This window comes from Sinohyriopsis cumingii, chromosome 2 (genome assembly GCF_028554795.1).
Source record: "Sinohyriopsis cumingii isolate HCF-2022 chromosome 2, ASM2855479v2, whole genome shotgun sequence".
Taxonomy (NCBI): domain Eukaryota; kingdom Metazoa; phylum Mollusca; class Bivalvia; order Unionida; family Unionidae; genus Sinohyriopsis; species Sinohyriopsis cumingii.
Window position 1 is genome coordinate 148,813,554 of NC_142962.1, and position 25,651 is coordinate 148,839,204.

At 34.1% G+C, this 25,651-nt stretch overlaps 2 protein-coding genes across 4 annotated transcripts in view; one reads left to right on the forward strand and one right to left on the reverse strand.

The window, feature by feature from the left end:
- The window catches only part of LOC149806056 (jmjC domain-containing protein 8-like), a 38,089-nt gene extending 28,168 nt beyond the window's left edge, over window positions 1–9,921 (reverse strand). The window contains exons 1-3 of the mRNA XM_089950925.1: window positions 9,801–9,921; window positions 5,573–5,668; window positions 2,085–2,133 (exon numbers count right to left, since the gene is read on the reverse strand). Of these exons, the coding sequence (XP_089807051.1) occupies window positions 2,085–2,133; window positions 5,573–5,668; window positions 9,801–9,895 (240 nt within the window). The 5' untranslated portion in view covers window positions 9,896–9,921. The remainder of the gene's footprint in view (window positions 1–2,084; window positions 2,134–5,572; window positions 5,669–9,800) is intronic.
- A 197-nt stretch (window positions 9,922–10,118) lies between these two features.
- Window positions 10,119–25,651, forward strand: part of LOC149806057 (DNA-directed RNA polymerase III subunit RPC8-like) — a 34,446-nt gene continuing 18,913 nt past the window's right edge. The window contains exons 1-4 of one of the 3 annotated variants that reach the window (XM_089950928.1): window positions 10,119–10,210; window positions 17,180–17,317; window positions 20,768–20,864; window positions 25,258–25,344. In XM_089950928.1, the coding sequence (XP_089807054.1) occupies window positions 17,207–17,317; window positions 20,768–20,864; window positions 25,258–25,344 (295 nt within the window). In that variant the 5' untranslated portion in view covers window positions 10,119–10,210; window positions 17,180–17,206. Of the gene's footprint in view, window positions 10,415–17,179; window positions 17,318–20,767; window positions 20,865–25,257; window positions 25,345–25,651 lie in introns of all 3 variants that reach the window. The other 2 variants (XM_089950927.1, XM_089950926.1) reach the window with 2 other exon arrangements.

The window sequence follows — 25,651 nt, forward strand, 5'->3', positions numbered from 1 at the left end:
TTTTAATAGTCAAGTTTGAAAATACATCCATATATTCTACCAAGGTTGATAAAAGGAATAATACAGAATGTATGCATGGTCAAAAACTGTCAGTCAGAGTAATTTAACAACTACCATATTTGCTGGCATATAAGATGATACTTTTTTTTACCAGGAAATCTATGCTTTGTTTTATACTCCAAATCAACTTATGTATAGATTTTGTCATCCAAATAGCTTCATCGTATGTCACATAACTTTTTGTATGGGAAAAAATTCTCCAAAAAGTAGGAAAAATAATAGGAGAAGGATTTTAAACAATTACATGATGGTCAGTATTAAAAATGAACGTATATCAGATGTAACTGCGCTAAAGCAGCATGCATTAGTAATATATATTGTTTGTAATATACGTTTAAATTTGATATATGTGCCTATAAAATGACAAGTTAGAAGATGAATAATGATGACAAAGACAGATATTCCATCACAATTTTCATATTGCACCTCATGATCAAATAAAAATTGTGCTCCATTATGAGAGAGAGAGAGAGAGAGAATTCACTTGATGTCTGTTATCTTACTCATGTACAAAAGTGCAATCCATATTCCATTATCAATTAATACCAGTAGGTAAGCAATTCCTTCTAGTTTTAGTTATAACTTCCATTGTTCAAGAATTAGGTGGCTTTGTAGTGGTATTTACATGCCAGTTAAATATGCTAGAGCTCTAGTCAGGTTTTCTTAAAATATCACCTGTCTGAGGTCAAGATTTGGCAGACCAGATCAGATTAGTGAGGCTACCAATAGGGAAAAGCGGCTTCCCATGGTGATTATGAATATGGTACCATATAAAGAAAGGAAATGCCTGGTTGTTACTTATGTAAATTTCTCAACCAGTGACATCTTTTGAACTTGCCGATAGGACTGACAGCAATTACAGTAACATTTAGCAAGTGCAAAGATCAAAAAACAATGCTGCATAAGTACAGGAAGATTACATGCACTTTTAAAAAATCTTGTTTGTTGGAAATGGAGAGGATGTTATACTTGCAAAGAAAATTAGACAGCATGCGAAATGGTCCTTTTTGGGATTTAACCTAAGTGGAGTCTCTATGGATATAACTATTGTGAATATTTAAACCCTAAAGGATTATGGAATGTATTTTCATAGTTTACAGTTACTATTTAATTGATTAATGTTTTCTCTCTTTGACAAAAGCTTCCGCTAAACCAGGATAACAAGGTCAAAAACAACATGATCAGCTGGAATCTCTCTCTCTCATATATATCGGGCCATATTTCACGAGGGGCAAGAAGAAAAATGTAATGGAATACACATGCATCTATCTGTGTATCTCTCTTCCCCAAAAAATGTGGAGAAAGCATTTTAGCATTAATAATGCATTTTCCGTTTTGCTGGTAATCTGAAATAGCATATAGTGATACTTTTAATATTTTCGAAACAGGAAATTGTTATAGTTTAATTCCATACACCATCTCAAATTTTATCCTATCTGTTACTCAAAATTTTTTCAGGTCAGCATTAATATTAGTAGCTAAAAGTAAATAATACATTTCAAATACTTCGTGTGAAACAAACAAGTAATGATCCAGACTGGAAAAGTTACTGAGTTACAGATAGGATAAAATTTGTGATGGTGTGTGGAACGAAGTGAAAAAGATGAAGCTGAAGTGTTGATCTGGCCTCGTCTTATACTCAGCATCGACTTATATATGGATGAAGGATGGAAAATTTACCAAATCTGCTCATTTGATTTATAGGCCAGCAAATACAGTAATTTTATCATAGTTGTATAAAAGATATGCAGAACATTTTAATTCACAGATCAGCACTTGAACAGGGGTTGCTGTATATTAGGTGTCTACTTAGAGCCATAAACCTGTATTCAGAAGAGTTTCAGGAAAAGGAGAAATTATTTAATTAATCCTTGTGATATGCACTGTTTTTTATTTCTTGCTGTGCATAACAACTTCATAAGGGCTAATAAAATGAAAGGTTTGCTAATAAAACACTTGTGTAAAGTCTTTAAAATGCCCCAAGTTCATGTACAGTATCTAAGGTAAGACGCTAAAATACTTACTAAATTATCATTGGCTCTTTTAATAACTACTGGTTTAGAATATGCATATCTGAAAGTAAATGAAGCTAGAAATGTGTATTAGAACATGAATGTCAACTGTGTATTAGAACATGAATGTCAAATGTGTAAAATGAATGTCAAATATGTATTAGAACATGAATGTCAAATATGTATTAGAACACAAATGTCAAATATGTATTAGAACATGAATGTCAAACATGTATTAGAACATGAATATCAAATATGTATTAGAACACAAATGTCAAACGTGTATTAGAACATGAATGTCAAATGTGTATTAGAACATAAATGTCAAATGTGTATTAGAACATGAATGTCAAATGTGGTGAATGTCAAATGTGTATCAGTACATGAATGTCAAAAATGTGTATTAGAACATGAATGTCAAATATGCATTAGAACATGAATGTCAAAAATGTGTATTAGAACATGAATGTCAAACGTGTATTAGAACATGAATGTCAAACGTGTATTAGAACATGAATGTCAAACGTGTATTAGAACATGAATGTCAAATGTGGTGAATGTCAAACGTGTATTAGAACATGAATGTCAAATGTGTACCAGAACATGAATGTCAAAAATGTGTATTAGAACATGAATGTCCAGCAACCCAAGTTATTGCAAAAGTCACGCAGGTATGACATAAAAGTCATATTTACCTACTTTAGGTGAAACTTTTAAGTGTTCTCCAAGATTTATCTGTATACAAACATATAAGAACCTACAGCCAATATTGAATGAGGAGCTAACTTAAATGTAAAATTCATACAGATGGATGGGTCAATGGTTAAGTTTGGCACTATATTAGTAGTTCCCAAACTCAGGTTGCGACCCAAATCAGGGTCACAGTGGGTCTCAGTATGGTCATGAAGGGTAATCAGAAGAAATCATATCATAAACCTGAGGGTCAGGAAGTCCTGTTGGTTGTCAATTTTGGATTGCAGCAAAGAGATATTGGGAACAAAAGCACTATATGCTTCAACCACACAAGCTGAAGCATATCAAATGAAATGACCATGCCATTAGTTACAACAGATTATTGTTACAACAGGATGAAAGGAATATCAAATTTTAACATAGGCTCATTAAATTCTACATACCAATGAGATAAAATCAATTGTATCAGATATATTTAAACTCGATTCACTGTTTGTCAAATATCTATTTTTTTTACTTTCACAATATCTCTATTTTTATTTTCACGAGTTGTTACAGGTAACAAGTTTGTATGTGAATTTGTTAATATGTGTAATCTTACACGAATGATATTCTCAAGCTTTTACTTTATGTATAAGTATGTTAATGTAACAAGGTATATGCCCATAAACACAAATCACTAATCAACAAGAGCACATTTGAAGAAGCCAACAATATACAAACTAATACTGAAGAAAATAAAAGAGTCACTCAAACCAGAAAATAAAGTCACATTATATAGCCATGTTGGGGGCCCCGAGTGGCTGAGTGGTCTAAAGCGCTCTCCGTTACAGATTACTGCCATGCCACCTCTGTGAGAAAGCTTGCCAGTAGCTTCTCGAGGGTTGGTGGTTCTTTCTGGGGATTTCCCGTGTTCTTCCTCCACCATTAATACTGGCCGCCATGTATAGCCTATTGTGTGCTGAAAAATGGCGTTAAACCCTACAACAATAACAACAATATAGCCATGTTACTCTCCTTGACATTTACTCACATATTAATTTGTATGTCCAAGATGTTTTAGGAGTAATGAACAGATAGCATTAAAAAGTCACTCAGATATAAACATGAGATCATATTAACTTGTTTTGGTACATCTGAGTTACCCTCCTTGAGATGCATCCACATGCCAAGTTTCATGTGTGTAGGTGAAATAGGGTTCAATACACTGAAGGTCTAATAAATGAATAGCTGAAAGCAAAAGAGTCCTATGAACCAAGTTTTTAAAATTATGTTTCATTGATAATACTAATCCAATCATAATATTTTTGAAGTACAAAAAACACAAAAGTCATTTATACAGCATAAAAACCAGGTTTTTAAAAGTATGTTTCTTTGATAATTTTAATCCAAACATAATATGTTTGAAGTACATCAAATGTCTCACAAATCCACCCATCCCAAGTTACAAAAACCAGAAGTCTGCCACACTTTTGGCTTTTTTAGCAAACAAAAATCAGGTTGTCTGCTTGCCAAGGTCGAAGTCAGACTAGAGTGATCTCCCCATTTTGGATGCAATGATTGGTGCCAAATCATGTCAATTGTCAGTTACTGCTAAAGTGGATGTGCATGTTCTTCCGGGGATATAACTGTTGAAAGGACTTGTGAAGGTGTGCCCATACTATGGTTGGGTAAATATTATTTTAAGAAACGTATTTCTCACTTAAAATTGGTTTCTTCAAAGAAATTGCCCAAACATAATACATTAGAAAAGGAGGTAAGAGGAGCAGGAAGATACATCCTCTTATCACATAACACATATAAAACAACTTTGGCTCTTTGGTGAGATATGGGCTAAGGTTGGCTGGACACTTTTGAAAAAGTATTTTCACTCCTTTGAAGTAAACTGCACCAAGCCATGCTGTTGAATGACCCTGGAAGGTGTTGTTCTGCTGGTATAAGTCCTACCAGGTTAAAATGTAGAGCCAAGCAGGATGAAAGGGCATTGAAGTAAGAACTTTAAAATGCAATCTCTGACCTCCATCCCATGACTTGGATGATGGCAGTTATTGAGTAGCAGAAACCAAATTATGTTAATGGTACCTAAGCTGACCTTGAAAACCAATGTATATATGGTTCTTTGAAGGCTGAGAGCATAACCCATCATATCCAGGTTGATAGATCCTAAGCAGAAATAAAATCCTTTCCTTCTTCAAGGAATAAGAAGAGAAATCTCCTTCTTTTGATTGGCTTAATTCAGGCAACAATGAATTTTCTTCTGAGCCCTAATGATGTCATGCAAACAATCTAGGATAAAGGATCCAAATATGGCAGTGATGTCAATACAAAGGGTTGAACAACATCAGCAGCAATTTGTTAATGGCAAAGAAAGCAGGGGCTCTCATGAGAGAAAATGAATAACCATTGTGAAACTGCTGGTAGTTTTAGTCAACCATCTAAGCCTATATCTTCAAAGATTCTGCTACAGTGATTAAGAGGCACATCTTGTATGAGTTTGAGTAACAAAGATTCCGGAACATGGTTCAAAGGGTGCAATAATCAACCATGACAGAATCCACAGAAATTTCCATTTCAGACAAAGCTGAGAAAAATCAAAATTTGTTAAGATATGGAGGACCAATTAAGTAAACAATCTGATCAAACATTTGGCAAAGAAAGTAGACTTACTGTTGATTAATCATTTTCACTGGAATTGCATTATGAAATTTCTAATTGGACAACCAGGTGATATTTGTTAGGTAACCATTATGTCTAGTGGATAACCATACATTCTGAACAATTATCTACCCATCTGCTGCTAATCAAACCTTTCTAGGAATTCCTTTTGGGACAGTTGAGATTCATCTCTGACATCTATTGTACAAGGACCAGGGTGTGCCAGGAGCAAAGATTCATCTGTAAACCTGACAAAATAAAGTATGTAATGTCAATTTGTTTCAAGGTATCAAAAATAGCTAGTATAAATTATTAAGGTATGTACAAAATGGCTTAATATTCAATTTGCACAATTGAATTTGTTTAAATAATAATTCAAACTTTGATCTAATTAGAATGACACTTTGCAAACTGGTCATGTCAGAGTTAAATGCCTATTGAAACAACCAAAATTTGCTTCCCCAGATACATTTTCAGCCCTCATTTTGTAACCATGGAAATGTGTCTCGGAGATCAATAACCTGATTATTTATGTGCATGTGACCTCACTCATTTAGTCCTCTTCAGTAATATTTTTTTCCACATTACCATTGGTCCCATTAAAAAAAGTCTTGATGTTAGAGACTGACAAAATTTCTACAACAGACTACAAGTCGGGGCTGATAAAGGGATTTTTTAAAAACTGTCCTTTTCCTCATTATCTGATTGTAACAATTTTCCAATCAGACCTTTCAAAAAACAACTGATGCAGTTTGTCAAGAAAATACACCTCATATAAGATTCTGACAATTAAACAAAAAAATAGAATCGACGGGAAATTGTGTAAACTAGTTACTAGTTACTTCCCTTGCCTTTGGGCTAAGGCAGATGCTGTATGATTTCAATGAAGAAATTCAAGCATCTTATTAGCAATGACCTGATCTGGTTCATAAAAGATGACAATTTAGCATTGCAATTTAAACAACAATTGCCTAATTGACTTGACTTTCCATTTGCACAATGGGTGCACTACGAGACAAAAAACATCTCATAATTCTAAATATTATGCACAAAGAACCCATTAAAATGTTTTTTAAAAATCTTACCTGATCTCAAAATATGGTTATGTTCAACCTAAAAATGTTGTGGACAATTTGGAGGATAAAACTGAAGATATGAAGAATTGTTGATACGAGTTTAATGCCATTTTTCTGCACATTATAGGCTATACATGGTGACCAGTATATCTGGTGGAGGAAAACCCCAGGATAACCATCAACCCAGAAGAAGCTACTGGTAAGCCTTCTCAAATACTGAAGTTGGCAACCACAAGACTCAAACCCATGTGGACAGACGTGAGATGTCAGTAATCTGTAAAGGCAAGCACCTTAAACCACTTTGCAGAGAAATTACTACCATGAATACAGCAAAGGATGCAAATAGTAAAAGTAATCTAGGGTCATGAATTATTTAAATGTTAATGAATCTTTTCTTTGTAAATTTTTTAAAGTATTTAATAAGAAAAAAACACTGCAACCATTTTATGTGTAAAAAGTCTCAATTCCATGGCATCTGGGCCCTGTTTTAAAATAGTAGAAAAATCCCTAAATGATGGGCAATAATTGCCTGTCAAAACAATAAATGATTATGCTGCAAGTCACACATGGATCCTTGGGTATAAATATGATTTACATATAAATATATTGCAAATGTCATTCACATACACTCTATTAACTATGTTTAGATGCTAATACTAAAAATGGGTAACTAGCAAAAAGAGGTGACTGAATTAATAGTCACTGAAACAGTCCTAGTTTTCTCCTTTTATGAGAGAAAATACTGGAAAAACTCAAGCATATCTACTAGTCTAGTATTAAGCCCCCATCCCTCAAAAACTCCAAAGACATAATTATTCTACTGTTCTGGACAACAAAAGAATACCATTATAAAGCTAAAGAATGGGAAAATACCAAAATAGTCAGTAACTTAGCTGTAAACAAGTCTAGTTTTAGCCCGAGGTCTCAATAGGATTTTAAAACTTGGAGAAAAACAGGAGTCCCACCAGCAAAAGTTGCAGTCCCCTGCCAGAAGCATATTGGGCATATCTGAAGTGGCTAAATTTCCAGATGAGTAGAACCAGTGGTTGCCATTGAGTTTAATTTTCTAACTTCTTTACACCAATGACATATAACTCTTATTTGTCCATTAGAGTAAGAGTGAATTTTGTCGGGCCAAGGAAAGGTCTTATTCCAAATTCTAAGCTAGGCATCACACATAGTGTTCCATGAAAAATATCAGTTCTATAAACTTCTAGCACTCTGTTGAATTTCATTACAATCTACGTTAATTTGCTTTTTAACCCCAAAATACTTATCCAAATTTGCAAACAGCATTTTGTCTAACTCTCAACATGTTTTGATTTCAAGGTTACATGCACTACTTATTTTGGCTACACATGGAAACAAACATAACAGTGAAAGCTAAAGTTGTTCATTTGATGTACTATTAAACACCAGTACATCACTGGGTCTTTCTGCCTCTGAATTCAGTCATTGTAAATATCAGCACATTTTCCCACCACTCTGCAGCTAATCTAAGTTCTTTGAACTTGCTGCCAAGATTCTGGGTCATGTTCTTTACATGTTTCCTTACAGTGACAACATGTACATCTGGTGGTCTTTCAGCCACTGAATTTTCTCACTGTAAATATCAGTACAGCTAAAGTGATCGATTGATCAACACATTTTCCCACTCAGCAGGATGGTAAAGCAGGACTGGCATGCCCTTGAATTTGCCATTCAGGCAAGTGCATGCGTATGGAGGACTCCTGTATAGGTGATTTTCTGCATCCCATATAAAAGAATTGCATCCAAATATGCGTGATCAAGCATTTCTGGGACCTCTGTTAGCAATACTAGTAATCAGTGTTGCACCAGGATCATAGGTTTTGTTTTGTTTCCACAATCTAATTAAAATCAGATCACTATCCCATGTTAAGATCTGAGAGTGACTGCTTAGGAGTCATATTTTGGTGACCTATGTTACTACAATAATCACTAATTTAATTAGATGATCGGATGAAGCCTTATATATTTTTATTTGGCGACTGGGTAGTATGCTTGAAGAACATCGATGTATGCCAAACAATTTGACTCACTTACAGATTTTTACAAGCTTATTTTCCATTGGCTAATTCAAATGCTATGAGAACGTGAACCTTAAGTGGTTGCTGTCAAATCTTCACATAGGACAGTGGAGATCTGATTATAATCAGATTGATTTTTGATGTTTTCAGAACTTGACTCCTATACATCCCCCAAGGCAAGCTATTTCTTAAAAGAAAAAGAAAAATCAAACAACTATTTTCTTTTAGTACACATCTGTTCATGGCTATGATGATGTCTCTACATAAGTGGTCAACAATAATAAAAATGTTAAGATGGCAGTTAATTTGTTTTAAAACATTTTTAACAACTAAATTATTCCAGATATATAATAATCTAATGATTTATAATTCAAAATCACTCATGGCCACTAGTATAACATATTGATGAATGATTCAGTAGTTTGAAACGAAAATAATTTCAGAATACATAACTGCTGTTAAATAATGAGAGATCATTGATTTGATTAATTTCCAGGAAAGGAAGCTGTCACAGTTCAGCTTTTTGAAATGAACCTGATGGAAAGCAGCATCACCCCAAGGTAAGAGTAAAGCATGGAGACCATCTAGCAAGGACTATATCATTAGGAACTCTACACACTATACTTTCTTTGGGGTGATCCTGCTTTCAGCACATCAGTAATGTTAAAAGTAGGTTAGTAACCGATGGATACACAGGTGTTCTAACAGGATTCATATTGAAAAAGTGAATATTTTGAAGGATTTGATGCCACGAGTAACAAAATAAGGAATTTATGTACCATCCGCATACAAAGGTCAGTCAAAATAAATGTATTAATTATTAACGATTGGCTGATAGAGTGAACTAATCAGATGGTGAAAGCTTCGTTCCAAATTGTGCCCAGTATGGTTGAGATCCACTACCAGTAATGTCAGAAAAAAGGAGATCTGTTTGCTGGTCTAAATTCGTTGCACTCGGCGTCGCGTATTTTGTCGTATCTGTAACTCATCAAATTTTCAGGTCCGCGTCATTAAATGTAACTAAAAGTACCGAATTCGTTTAAAATATCCAGTGAGAAACGAATTAGGAACTTTTGGCAACATTACATGACACTAACCTGAAAAGTTACTGAGTAACTGACAGGATAAAATTCGCGATGTTGTGGAGCGAACTATAGTTAATCATCGAAAATACAAGACGAACGTTTATGGAATGAAAATAACCATAGTAAACTAAACAATAGTTGATTCCAATACAAAATTTTCATAAACATTACCATCCTCCATCATCACAATTAAGTCCTGGTAGAAAAGTAAAAAATAACAGGAAAAAATGCGACAAAATCACAAACAAATGACCAAGTTTCAACATCTCTTCCGACTACGTATAGCCGTACATTATACGGTTATCGTAATTTAAACAAAATTGGTCTGCAAAAAATGAAATTTACATTGAAAAGATGCAAAACAATACAAACATACTATACGTATGTAGTAATATCCAAGGTATATCGTTATATACTTATTTTATGACAGGAAAGAAAACTTTTATGTCGCAAAAATGCTGTCAATTTCTGGTAGCGCAATCTGGGATACGTAAGATGCTTTAATTTACACTGTTGAAAAAATAAGCGCTTTAAAAGTATGATGGTATGATAGATGTCAACAAACCGGTGTTAAACGCGTGGTACATTAATACAATAGGAGTTATAACTGCTGTTTACAATCGAGCACTGCATACATTTTAGTATCTATATATACACTTCCTGTATGCTAACACTAATATGCATCACCAGCAAACTAAAGGAACACGTAAGAGCTAGTTGCATAATCAGTCACTTAGAAGAGAACGTGCGTACATCAGATGCCATTGAATTTCTTTCGCAGTATAGTAAGAATTTGGCAGAATATATATATATATATGTATGTATGTATGTATGTATGTATGTATGTATGTATAGATAAATAGATGGATAGATAGATATAAAGTATGTTTCTTTATCGAAGCGAAAAAATATTGAAGAAAGTGTTTTGATAGCTTCTCTTCGTTCAAGAGAAAAAATATTGAAGAAAGTGTTTTGATAGCTTCTCTTCATTCAAGATGCTTATCCTTTTAACCATAAATATCGGGATTAATGTCTTACATTAGCTATTCGAAAGGTATTATGAAAAAAGCATCTTCAACTTTTTGGGATTTATTATGGTCACATTATTACATATTTATATTTTTCCCCCAGAAACCCTAAAATATTACACCATTAGCAGTCCAAAAATTATAATCTAAAAATAACCAGTCAAAATTTACGACCTTTGGAGATCAACAGTTTTCTCCTCAAACAGGAATTTGCAAAAATTTAAAAGATGGAAACATTTTTTATAATACCTTAAACTAAATAAATATTAAGGTGTTAATGAATTTATAAAAGTAAATAAAAAAAGCTATTTAAAACATGTATTCAGATTTGTTCCTACTTACGGTAATTTGGAGTAAATTGTCTCTGAGTATGCATTAGGATTCACATCATTTTGATTTACTCCAAAATATCAATCTGAGTGAATCAAACTGCAAAATGCTTGTTACTATCCATTGTTTCAATTTGACATATATATGTTCTTAATAACTGAGTAGCATATTAAAAATTGAGACTATACTTACCGACACTTCATTGAGATGACTATGGGTTAAGTCATATTTATAACAATGTAGGTTGGCACTGAAAATTACCAAAGTAGAAGTCCAGAAGCTTATACCTCATATAATGGAGGTCAGTCCAATTAAAATTGCATATCTAGTCTTTTAAAAATTATGAATTTGCTATATGGTATGCTAGTTTTGATCAAACTCTTGATATAAATTTGCAATGGAACATATTTTCCAGCATTCAGAATCGTGTCAGTAAGTATCTGTACTACTTCCATCTTGCTGGCAATGCATCTTCTGGTTTGGATTACATGTCTGACCCACTTAATTAAAAACTCCATTTCAGGCAATGTGTGTCAACTAAAATTTTCTAAAATATCTTAAAAAATGGTAAAATCATTGCTCTTTCTAAAAATATTTGCATAGAGCCCGTATTTGGCAGAATAAGAGGATAAAATGCAATTTAAATATTATTTCGTGCCTTTATTCGCCTTATAATACTCATCTTAAAATATGTGTTATAATTAAAATGATGCCACATACGCAAGATTTGGGTTTATTACTTAACACAAAAGCCAATAATTCTATGCCTGACCTTATCACTTGAACACAGGATATGTTGCAAAAAGAGACCTGTTCTGATCTTTGTGCCTAATGGTAATTTTCAAAAACATATTAGAGTTATCACCTCCTTGCTTGGACATAGCTACTTACATTATAGGAATATTGTGCAATATAAAGTAAAATTTTGTATTGCCATCTATATAGATATATATGTGTGTGATTTTTTTCTCCATCTGATATCCTGTCATTACAGCAATAAAACGTTAAAGGCCTGTGCTGATATTCTGTCTTTACAGCAATACAGTTTTAAAGGCCTGTGCTGATATTCTGTTACAGCATTAAAATTGTAAAGGCCTGTGCTGATATTCTGTCGTTACAGCAAAAAAAATTTTTAAAGGCCTGTGTTGTCATTACAGTGATAAAATTTTAAAGACCTGTTCTGTCATTACAGCCATAAAATTTTCAAGCCCTGTGTTGTCATTACAGCAATAAAATTTTAAAAGCCTGTGTTGTTACAGTGATAAAAATTTTAAAGGCCTGTGTTGTCATTACAGAGATAAAATTTGAAAGGCCTGTGGTGTTGTTACAGCGATAAAATTTTAAAGGCCTGTGTTGTCATTACAGCGATAAAATTTTAAAGGCCTGTGCTGTCGTTACAGCAATAAAATTTTAAAGGCCTGTGCTGCAACATGGTAATCTATTGATGGATGCCTTTGTAAACAATCCAAGAAAATGTAATACTAAAGAAGTTTTACAAAAGTCTGTTCATTGATTGTAAAAAAGATAATTAGTGAAGCTGTGGGTTTTTCATGATATGTCTCTCATTTCACAACACATAATGATAGGATTATCAGATTTTCAGCCTTATATGAATAAGTTTTGACGAGTGTAAAGAAATGCTGTGGTTGTGATGTCATTGAGAGATGTTTTCACCCTAGAAATTCAATTTTAAGATAACCACATCAAACACACTAAACATGCAGCCGATTAAGGTATCAGCAGCAACATACTTGTGTTTAGATACACAGTCAGAGGTCTTGCTAGGATTTTAAAACTAGGAGTCCAGGACTCCCATTTTGGTAAAAATAGGAGTCCCACCATCAAAAGTTGCAGTCCCTTCTTTCCTACAGAATCAACACAGACGTGAGTGCATCTATTTTTAGATGGAGAGGTTTTCATAATGTAATCACTCACTTTAATATAGCTTCATAAGTTCATTACAACAGTCCATTGACAGGGTTGCAAATTTATGGTTTATTTATTTGTCTGCGTCCTTGTAGTAATTTTGGGCAATGGTTAAATAGTATCTGATTTGCTGTTTTTTTCCCCGTATTTTCGCAATAACGTGTCAGGTTGGAAAACATCTTAGACCGTAAAGCGCATCTCATGAATTCCACAACATAGCATTGTCCCATACATATCTGACCTACATAAGTTGCATTTTAAAGTTAAATCTTTAATAAAATAATACTTTGGCTTTGCTTTCAATGATCTGTAAATTTTTCTGAAAATATTTGCCCGATGATTTACGAAAACAGACAATCTAATAAAACTGGTACATCCCAGACTTAGCAAAGTCTGCCATTATTTCCTGTTATGCCTACTGGTTCACTTACAGTTTCAAACTAATTTTATGACGAAATAGTGTACAAGAGGCAGTTAATATATGTCCAGATCACCGATTCTGATCTTAAAACACATGTTTGTATGTTTTATCATCAAAGGATATCATGCAGGAAATTGATAGTTGCTACCTTACTCGGAAAAGGGTTAATGGTCAATCAGCTATCAAAACATGCTTGTGAATGGGCAAGAGTTTGTTTGTCAACATAATTGATATCAAAACTAAGCCTAGCTACTGATGTCTTGATGTATACATTTCGCTACAACACTAGAACTAACCCGGCTAAGGTGAGGGGCATTTTAAAAAAAGTATGGTCAGTCATTGTACCTCTTAAATAACTCTTGTTTGTCCATCAGAGTGATACTGAATTTTTGTCAATCCAAGTAAGGACTTATTCCAAACACTAAGCTAGGCATCACACACTTTCTTACACTTAGCTACTGTCCTATCCGAACTATCAATTCTAGCAGCTTTAGCACTCTTCTTAATCTCGTTACAATCTTCGTAAGTTTAACCACAAAATACTTATTCAAATTTACAAATGGCATTTTGTCTAAGTCTCAACATATCTTGATTCTAGTGCACTACTTATTCCGATACATTCAGAAATGAACACATTAACAAAAGCTAAAGTTGTTTATTTGATGTACTTTTATAAATGACCAGATGTACATCTCTGGGTCTTTCTGACTCTGAATTCAATCACTGTAAATATCATTACATTTTCGCATCCGGCTGCCAGTCATAGCCTTTGAAATTGCTGCCCAGCTATTGTACCATGTTCTTTATGATGTACTCTTATAATGGCAACATGTATGTACATCAAGGGATCTTTCAGTCACTGAATTCTGTCATTGTAAATATCAGCACAGCTAACTGATCAACACATTTTCCCACAAAGCAGGTGGCTGAAGCAGGACTGGCAAGTCTTTGAATTTTGCTGCACACCTATTACATACGTATGGAGGACTCCTGCCTCAGTGATTTTCTGTGTCCCAGATAAAAAATTGGCGTTGAAATACGCATAATTAAGCGTTTCTGAGATCTCTGCACAGTAATCTACCAGATCAGGTATTTAAAATGGTTAAAACCTGAAAGTGTATATTATTGGTGAGAGAGTTCTTAGTTTTACTGTTGCAAACATAAATGATAGTAGCCCATTTCTGGATGTTCTTACTTTTTGGGATCTCCATAGTGTATAGATATATAAAAATTGTTTTAAAACGACAAGATCATTGAAGTATGTTGGACAGTTCTTTACTAAAATTTTGAGTACCAGTACTTCAGATACAATGGTCTTTATCCTTTGGATGTGAACAGTTGAAACATTTGCCAAATGCAAGACTTCAGAATAAGGTTTCTTGAAATCACTGAAGATATACATGTATCTCAGAGCTAATTCATGGAGATTTTCAGGTTTAATCATATTAGTGAGATTGTTAAAATGCCAAGCTAGGGAACAGTTGTTAAGATTTGCCATGATGAAAGATTGGTACACAGACATCTTCCTTCAGTTTTAATGTATTTCCAATTCATTTGAGAACATTTAATTGTTTAGATACTTTCTATCCAGTTTTAGTAATTCGCTGGTTGAAGTTTACCTTAAAATCCAACGTGACTACTGGTAGTTTTACTGCATCTTCACATATTAACTTTGCTGTTCATTAGTTCTTTCTAAGTCCAGTTGCATGGAACTTATCGAGTTTTTCTTTCATTTTATTGTTGATAGTCCACTTATTCCTTTCCAAAGTAGATTTCATAATGTTAAAGCTGTGGTGAGTAGGCAAGTATGTTGTCATCAGTATAATTGTATAAATTAGAACCATTTATGACAAAGATGTCATTAATGAAGTTACTAAAAAGTATGGGTCCTGGGGTACCCCCTTTAATAATATTTGGACATGAACTAGCTGAGTTTCCTATTTTGACACATTGTCTTCTGTTTGAGAAGTAATCTTCTGTAGTTTTTACTACCAAAACCAAAAGCCCATTTTCTGCCAGTTTCTGTAGTAGGAGTTTCTGGTTTAAACATTCAAATGCAATTGACAAATCCATCAAATAGCTGCAGCAGATTCTTTTTGGTCTGTGGATAAGTGCTTTTCTTCTAGTAGTTGAATTAGTATAGTTTGACAGTTGAAACCATTTTTGAAAGCAGTGAGATGTAGCTGAGATATTGTCAGAGTAATCAGTGATCTGGTCGCAGATAGCTTGTTCAAACAGTTTCAACATAGCTGAGAGAATACTTACAGGATGGTAGTTTTGTTTATCAAGTGTATCATTTTTTGGGAGCACCATGGCTTCCTTGAGTCTTGCTGTGAAAATGTTTTGGTCAAGGATGCAGTTTATGAGTTTGGTTACAGGACCAGTCTTTCTTTGAGTTTTAATAGGTTGGGTGAATAAGATTTATCACAGTTGCCTTTTTAATGCTGTTATTATGTAAAGCTTTAGCTGTGAAGTCTTCAGTGCAAGGCAAAGTGAACTTCACCTGTTGAGCTGGATTGAATGAAATGACAGAATCTGTGGTGACCATTTTATCTGATTCACCCCCTAGTGTGGTCGGTGTTTATGTCTAATGTAATTCCTCATCACCAATCCTAATGGCATATGTTATGTATTTAATTTGTTGCCTTTTCTTAATGATTATATGTTACGTATATTTGTAATTTTAATTTACCTCAGTCCAAAATCACTGTGTACCTAATTAGGAACATTGATTTTGTAAACAACATAATACCTAGCTAATATTTCTCTGTGAGTCGAGATTAAATATTAGGATCATTATCATTGGTGGAAGTTAACATGCTTATCTTAATCTGAGTCTAGGTCATTGAAATCTCCCATCCCCTTGGAAAAACCTGGTGTACCTGATGCTTGATATGTTCTTTATTATAATTTTAGAAATAGTCCTTATCCTGTTGATGACTTAGAATATTCTAGAAATGAACTTTTGACCCTCCTCCTGGTTTCATTTATGTCTTAGAGTTTTATATAATATTGTTTACTTGAGAAATTACCCATTCTTGCTTTAACGTCATGTAATAGAATCATCTTTTTGTGTTCCGTTTTTCATGGGGTGAATTTATTTATTCAAATTATAATTCACTGGAAATACAAACTGCTGATCAGTAATATTCTTGGACTGGAATGTTAATTTGGAATTATAGTGTATTCAGACATGAATACTTTTGGATTACATGTATATTATTGTGATGCCTCAAAATATTTGTGGCAAATTGCCACAATCCAGGCTACTGGCACATTAGTATATTTTGAGACACCACTGGAATTCATTTGGAATTTTATAAATTTGGACTTATGATTCACATTTATGGCCCATTATGTCACGATACAAAAAGGAGGGTGATACTCTTATTTTGTTGAGAAACTTTACTGATTAAATCATCCTGCTCAGATATGCCGGCAAACCCACATCCTCTATGCAGTAGACTATCCTTATATGAGGAGCACAGGTGGGCTGGGGCTGTTGCAGTCCTTCTGTATTTGTATATGTGTATAATATAGGCTTTTAAGACTGCCAAAATGAATCCAGAGTTATGGTGTTGATCTGAGAAAATTATGTGTAAATTGTGATTCATTCACTCAAGCTGGTTCTGAGACACTAAAGTTATTCTCTTTAATTACTGGCAGGCCGAATGATTTTCCTGCCAGCTAATTAATATATTTTGCCATCTGTTCATAACCTTACCAAGCACACAGATTTTAGGTAAAGATAATGGGCAGTGGAAAATAAATTACCTGGTAACCATAGATACATGTTGATCTGCTGTGTTTTTAGATGCTGTATCATTGTGTTTGTTTCATTTCAGAGATAGAGAAAAAGAGATGAACCAACAATGTTTGTCCTAAGTGAAATGAAAGATACTGTCCGCATTCCACCACATACATTCCAGAAAGATACTAACGATGCTATTATACATGCTTTGAATACAAAACTGGCCAACAAGGTATGTAGAATTTAATATTTAGATCCTATGTTTTTACATTGCTTTGAATACAAAACTGGCCAACAAGGTATGTAGAATTTAATATTTAGATCCTATGTTTTTACATTGCTTTGAATACAAAACTGGCCAACAAGGTATGTAGAATTTAATATTTAGATCCTATGTTTTTACATTGCTTAATTTGTTGAAATCCGCCAATCAATCTTGTATTACATATATTTGATTTGAAGAGAAAGTAGTTTTTATATTTCCCTTTATTTTGACATTTTCAAAGATAAAATATTTATTGATTACATTCTTGAAATTTACATATGTATTTGTTCAATTTAAAATATTCAATTGTATAAGGTGATTTGTGTTTTTCAGTAATGTCATGATGAAATTTAATGCTTATATAAATCCCCGAAATGACTTTAAGGCTGAGAAAAAAAGTTGAACATTTTTATTTCTGAATGATCATGGAAAATTAATGCTTAGTGCTAAGGATGTTTAGCTGTAGGAAAATTTGTCGGATTTATATTTTGTTTCATTCAGTCAGACTTCTTGTGTGGCTTTGTGAAACCTCCACCATACGACAGTATGATAAAATCTTTGATTGATATCTGCTACCATTAGAAGGTGCTTCATTTAAGCTTTCTACAAACTACATTGATAGCTGTTCCTATCTCATATTTTGTATAGACATATTCTTGAAATGTTTGGAAGTATTCAAACCAAATTAAATTGAAAACTTAAGCAGGTACTCAGTAGTAGAGGCATGTCTCAGTCAATCAGGGACACTGTCCATGTGTATGTCAAATATGATGTGTCATTGTCAAATTGATGCAAATGTCGTCTCATCTCATTATCACAGTGATGTACTGGTTTTATGTCACCTCATCTCATCATGGCAGTGATGTATGATATCATGTGTTCTCATCATCACAATGTTATATTATATATTATGTCACCTCATCTTCACAATGATATATTGGGTCACCTCACATCATCATCTCAGTGATGTATTATGCCACCTTGTGACATCATCACAATGATGTATTATGCCACCTCATCTCATCACAATGATATACATGTACAGTGTTAATACACTCTGTCTCATCACAATGATGTATTATGCCACCTCATCTCATCACAATGATATACATGTACAGTGTTAATACACTCTGTCTCATCACAATGATGTATTATGCCACCTCATCTCATCACAACGATATACATGTACAGTGTTAATACACTCTGTCTCATCACAATGATGTATTATGCCACCTCATCTCATCACAACGATATACATGTACAGTGTTAATACACTCTGTCTCATCACAATGATGTATTATGCCACCTCATCTCATCACAACGATATACATGTACAGTGTTAATACACTCTGTCTCATCACAATGATGTATTATGCCACCTCATCTCATCACAATGATATACATGTACAGTGTTAATACACTCTGTCTCATCACAGTGATATATTATGTCACCACATCTCATCACAAAAGTGATATATTATGCCACCTTGTTTCGTTATTACTGATGCATTATATCACCTTTTCTCACCTATGTGACAGAGAAATCTACCTGTTTTGCTAACCTTACTTTTGCTATCTCAGTCTGGTTATCTCAGACCTATTGTCTCAGTCATGGTGTTCATGCACTAGGAGCTACTTTTAAAAAGAAACCCTTGCTGTCTTATGGTGTGCCTGATGGAGTTGTTATAAAATCTAACAACAACAACATATATATAGCAACAAGAAATTAACTCATAAAACAACTTAAGGTCTCTCCAACTTTGATAACATCATGCAAAAAATTTGACACACACACGCACACAGGTATTTGATAGAGCTCCAGACACAGGTAATACACATCACTGGCCACAAGCAGAAACCAGAAATGTGTTATGTCAAACTTATGTCTTCTAACTCTGTTGAACACCCACAATCCACTCCAGCTGAATCAAGTGTAATAATGCAATTGTAAATGAAAACTCCTGCACGCACCAACCAGAGTGGTTCATTCATCAGTCCACATGTTATTCGAAAAGATGACTTCCAGTTAGCTTATCACTGTACTCTTGATAGCAACACTTGCCATATTTCCAGGACAAAAAATATAAACTTCCAAGAAAGTTACGAATTAAAAAATGAATTAGAAATTTCTTTGATCACTACACAGTTTGTTAGAACTGTACCGGGTAGGCCTATTGTACTGCACAGTATCGTACAATTGCATACCTTAGAACATTTTCCAACATAGAACTGATGAAAGTTAAAATTTAACCGTATAAAATATATTAATCATTTGTTGTTATTTTCATATGACATCCATCGATTAGATGTGATTGTACAGTTAGTATCTAATGTTTTTATATTTCTGTTTTCTTATGAGTAGAACTTGTGTACGTAGGATTGACGGGCCATCTCACTGCTCTCATTAACAAATATTGTCTTTATGCATGTTTACAAAATTAAACCAGTCGGCATGAGATGCTCATCATGCATAACTTGCAACATGTAACAATTAGAACTTTTTTTTTTCTTGAGTTTTGGGGGTTTCTTTTCTGAGAATGGCATATATAGCTAGATTTCTCTTAGATAAATATTCCGATTTTCGATAAAGAGTGCAAAACCTGATGACCTTTATATAGAGTGAGAGGCAATAATAGTAGCTGAAAAATACTGTTTTGAATCTGCTAATTATATTGCAAAAGTGCAGGGTTATTGGAAAAATTTAGGTGAGAAAAATAATCTAAGTCAGTGTTGTACCAAGACAAGGAAATCTCTGTCATGGGGTTACATTTTTTGATCCCACCTCCCCGCCCCCCTCCTCGGCAGAGCCCCATATGGAGACAAATAATGTAACCCCGTGACTGGGATTTCCTTGTTTTGGTCCAAACCCCAACATAGATTCTATTAATCTATTCATCTCAGGATGTTTTATGTCACCTTGATTCATGATCACAATGATGTTTTACAGCATTTCATCTCAGGATGTATTATGTCTCCTTGATTCATGATCACAATGATGTTTTATAGCATTTCATCACAGGTTGTATTATGTCTCCTTGATTCATGATCACAATGATGTTTTTAGCACTGCATCTCAGGATGTTTTATGTCGCCTTGATTCATGATCACCGTAATGTTTATGTCATTTTATCTCAGATGTATTATGTCTCCTTGATTCATGATCACAATGATGTTTATGTCATTTTATCTCTGACATATTATGTCACTTTGCCTCATCATCACAGTGATGTAATATGTCTCCTCATCTCATCAGTCAATAAAATTCCAAACTTTTGGAACAGCCTCATTCTGGCATTAAAAGGAAAACAGTTATTGTTAAGCATATATTTGCCAAACTTTCACTGGCAGAGATCTCAAACAGACACAATAGCTTATGGTTGAATTCAAAATTATTTTAGGGTTGTCTTTCTTTTGCAGGTTGTCCACAATGTTGGACTGTGTATTGCATTGTGGGATATTACCAAGTTAGAGGACAGTTATATCTTTCCAGGGGATGGGTCACACCATACAGTAGGTGAGCAAGTACAATTAGTATAGTCAGTACTGTACATCATAATATTTTTTCATGATTTTTGGTGAAAAATCTGTGATATGGGATTCTGCACGTTCTGACATGCATGCATTAACAAAGTCACACTACTTTACTTCTGTTACATTGATCAAAACTTGAGACCTTGGGATATCATTGAGGATGGTCTGTAGATATGCAAAATGGTTTTAGAATTTATATCCATTTTGAAGGGGTGGGGGCACTTGTGCTCAAAGAACATTATTTTTAGACACAGGCCCTGGGCTGGTGACTTAAGTAAACTCACAAGCCCAGACTGAAATTCCACAAGCCTGGACTCCAGTTTCTACATATCAAAAATCTCCTCTTTTGCAATAGCTACAATTCTGGTATAAATTAAGTAGTGTTCAAAGGGGTTTGAAAGTAATGCAAGTGTCGTTATTGTTCATCACTACACTTACTAGGGACTGGACTGTCCTGGTTTTCAACTTCTCTGCTGGATTCTCTGAGTGAATCCTGGCCAGTACTGAGTTGACATATGTCAATGTATTGTTGGCAGTATGTGCAAAGAATTAATAGCACCATGTTATCTTTTTTTTTTGCTGGCGTGCTTCACAGTGTAAAACTCCATCAACCAAGAGTTCTGAAATTTATTTTTGTTGGGCTTGACTGATAGCTAATGCTTCCTAATTTTCCTTCAGAAATGAATTACACTTGAACACTATTCCAGCAACTGAAATAATCATGATTTGCATTCTATATATGCAGTAAAATCTGACATAATGTTGCCGCTGTTCACAAACTTGTCAAAAATAAAATACTTATGACTTAAACATTATTATTTATGGCAAAGATATGTAATAATTTTTGTTCTTGTACACATATCTAGGATCTCCATTATTACCTATAACGGGTTGTTCCACTCCCTGATCCTACCTATGCAGATTAGCACAGTGGGCTCACCCATTGCAGCTTTCAAATAATTCTCACTAGCTAATGTCAGTCAGAATAGGACTATGTGAAATGGTGGTTTATATCTGACCTCTTTGCCTTTAATTGCCGTTATTTAAACTGCCAAAGGGATAGTTTTACATCAGCAACAATCATGACTGTTTACTGTTTATACATGCTACATATAATGAGGTAATACTGAAAGTGGTGGGTTTTTTTAATTTTTTTTAAAGATTACTGAAAATTGTGTTTTCTCAACCACAGTCATGTCGGGGGTTAAGAGTACAAAATTGTATTTTAAGCATGACACTCCATGCTTCACTTTCAGATTTCAATTTCACATAGTACAGTGGTGATCGGATTTAGAATTCAGTGTGTTATGGCAGGTATATTAACATCTTGAAAACACATTTACACATATAATCAGCAGGATCAAAGTTTCCTCAGGAATTTTTTTCTTCTTTTGTACAAGCCTCACTTAGAATTCAGGATGGTGTTTCAACAATTGATGAATTGAACAAGGATTTTTTGTCTGACCTTGGAATGGCAAGATGTGGGTATTGCTCTTCTGATGGCAACAGTAATCATGGCAACAGAGTCAGCAATTGTATTTACAAACCTGTGTTAAAGTTGATGAAAGTTATCAAATCTTCAAATCCCTTTTAAACTTTGGGATAGTATTACTATATGTCTAAAGATTGTACACAAATGTGCATACTGTTTCTGTCATGTCTGCATTTTTAGGTAAGAGCTGTCTCAACATTATTCTGTATACAGGTGAGACTGCATTCCAATAAAATCTTGCTTCTTCTAGTATGCTTTATTCCAAGGATTATAAAACTGTAATTCAATAACCACCCCCACCCCCACTTGAGAGGCCACCGTTTTTAAAAGACCAGCTTTTCACTGCAGAAGGGATGGTTTCATTAGATGGAAACAGCTGTACATGTATTTTCATTGCTGAAAAATCTTTTCTTTCAGCACATTTCAGATATGTGGTTTTCCGTTGTAAGATGGGGACAGCTGCACATGTATTTTCATTGCTGTTACATCTTTTCTTTCAGTACATTTCAGATACAGTGTGACCCTGCTATAACATGGTAGTTGGGAGCCATAGAACCCGACCGTGTTATAGATCGAGCCATGTTATAAGCAACCAGGTCAGCTGGCTGAAGAAAATGATGCATGTACCCCAGCAAATTTGGGGGGTGTAGGTAATAAATGTGGGTGCAAAGTATGTGCTTCATTGGCAAAGTTATCATCTTAAATCGATGCATATTGAATGAGAAATACACCAGTAGTGAAAACAGAGAAGGCATATATAATATTTGACTTTATTCAGAGAACCACTTATTGGTACATATACTTGTATACTGTTTATATATACATGTCTAATGTATAGCATGAATAAAGTATCAACACCATGTACTCACCTGCAGATCACATCAAATACATTGAAGTAATTCCATCAAAAATATGCCCACAGACAGATTTAAAATGTTCAATAATTTTGTCACAGGTCATATAGGTTTGAATTCAGTGGAAAAAACATAGCACAATCACATAATGAATGATGAAGTACATTTACTTTTCAGTACATCTCAAGTCAGTAAAAGTTTTAAGCCACCGTTGGTAGCTTTCCTGTGAAAAGGAAACTTTCACGGCACAATAAAAGTGTTCCAGTCACATTGAAAAATGAAACAATCCATCAGATTCCATTGCTTTTATTTAATTTTGGTACTGACTTCCTTTGAAGAAAGGTTCTTTGTTTTTAATGAAGATTGTAGTCTGCCTTTTTTTTGAAAGGTGCATGTGTTATTGAAGACACCGCTAAAGGACAGCTTTGGGGAACAAAATAAATGCTTGTTTCTTATTGTGGCAGCAACATCAAATAGTTGTATTGCATGATTGAGACTGATTTTTTTTCATTTGCTTAGAATGTTTTCATAACAATCAGTGCTTCAAAAGTAGTTTTCTTTGTAATTTCATCAAACTATTTTATGTGGGTGCATTTTTTTAAAAAATGAATAGGCTATCGTATGGTGAGTTGTAGTTACTGTTCCTCCCTGCCTATTGAATAGACAAGTAAGATCTTGTTTTCGGGTTTTTATTTGTATTTTTATACATTTGTGGTAGTGGAGTGATGCTTTCTTCCTTTCATGCATAAGAAATTTAAAGAAAGGGTCAATCGATGATAGAGATGCAGGTGTGGTCTGATGACAGGGATTACTACATACAAATGTCAGTCTGTGTAAATATATTAATTGCTAGTGAGTAGCCGAAAATCTGACAAAAGAAAGATTATGAGATATTGTCTCATCCGGTTGATATCTGCTACCAGAAATGTAAATTTTAAAAAAAAGCTGATATCTCACAACATACAGTACTCATGCTAGATGTCAGTGTAAGCGGATTATGATATAACAATGCACTGTTAAGATGGCTTGTCAGTATGGACAAGGAATTTGTTTATGTAACAATAGATAAATTTCAGTGCATTTTGTATCAACTTTGCGGCTTTCTTTCATGGGATCTCTGAATCTTTCCACTCCAAACCAATGGTTATATATACAAGTTTAAACAGCCAACAATGTCATCAATAAAATAAATCACCAGATGTTATTTTGCCACCAATAAGGGGGGAAAAAATCCCAATTTCAGGCATTGCCAAAGCCCTGTGTGATCCCTGAATAAACTTTTTACATGTTATTTTTCGTACATTTAAGAAGAAAACACTTTTATCAGGTATGAGAAAAATACATATAAAATTTCAGAAGCCACACCACAATCTTCTTATATTATTCATACACAATCTCTTCCCCAAAATGATAATAAACTTTTTTTCTTCGTATTTTTAAGAAAGGAATTTTTTTCATGTACAAGAAAAATACGTGTATATGAAATTTCAAGAGCCACACCATGACTGTTATATCTGAATTTGTGTTATAACAGAGCGCGCTATAGTGGGGTCACACTGTATGTGGTTTTCCATTGTAAGATGGGGACAGATGTACAAGTATTTTCATTGAAGTCGCATCTTTTCTTTCAGTACATTTCAGATAAGTGGTTTTCCGTTATAAGATGGCAACAGCTGTACATGTATTTTCATTGCAGTTTCTTTCAGTGCGTTTCAGATATGTGGTTTTCCGTCGTAAGATGGCAACAGCTGTACATGTATTTTCATTGAAGTTGCATATTTTCTTTCAGTACATTTCAGATATGTAGTTTTCTGTCATAAGATGGGGATAGCTGTACATGTATTTTCATTGCATCTTTTCTTTCAGTACATTTCAGATATGTTGTTTTCCGTCGTAAGATGGGGACAGCTGTACATGTATTTTCATTGCAGTTTCTTTCAGTACATTTCAGATACCGGTATGTGGTTTTCCATCATAAGATGGGGACAGTTGTCATTGTATTTTCATTGAAGTTGCATCTTTTCTTTCAGTACATTTCAGATATGTGGTTTTCCGTCCTTTTATGGATCAGATTCTTGTGGGCAAAATCAAATCCTGCAGTAAAGAGGGTGTCCATGGTAGGTTTATTTTTAACTGTACTTTGAATGTAGGATGTACACAATTTCATAAAAAGTTATATTTTTAGAAATTTTCTTTCGTTTTTTTCGGCACTATTGCTCAAAGACCAAGACAACTTATTCATGCATCCTTTGTCAGTCATTGTTGTTATTGCTGCTTCTCCTTACACATTGGGAGTATTGTCTTGAAATCTGACATGTACCTTCATATTGCAGTTTAGTTCATCCTAGAATGAAAATGGTCCTGCCACCTCCACCTTCCCGAAACCCCTTATCCACCACCAGCATCCCAATATGGCCATCAGGA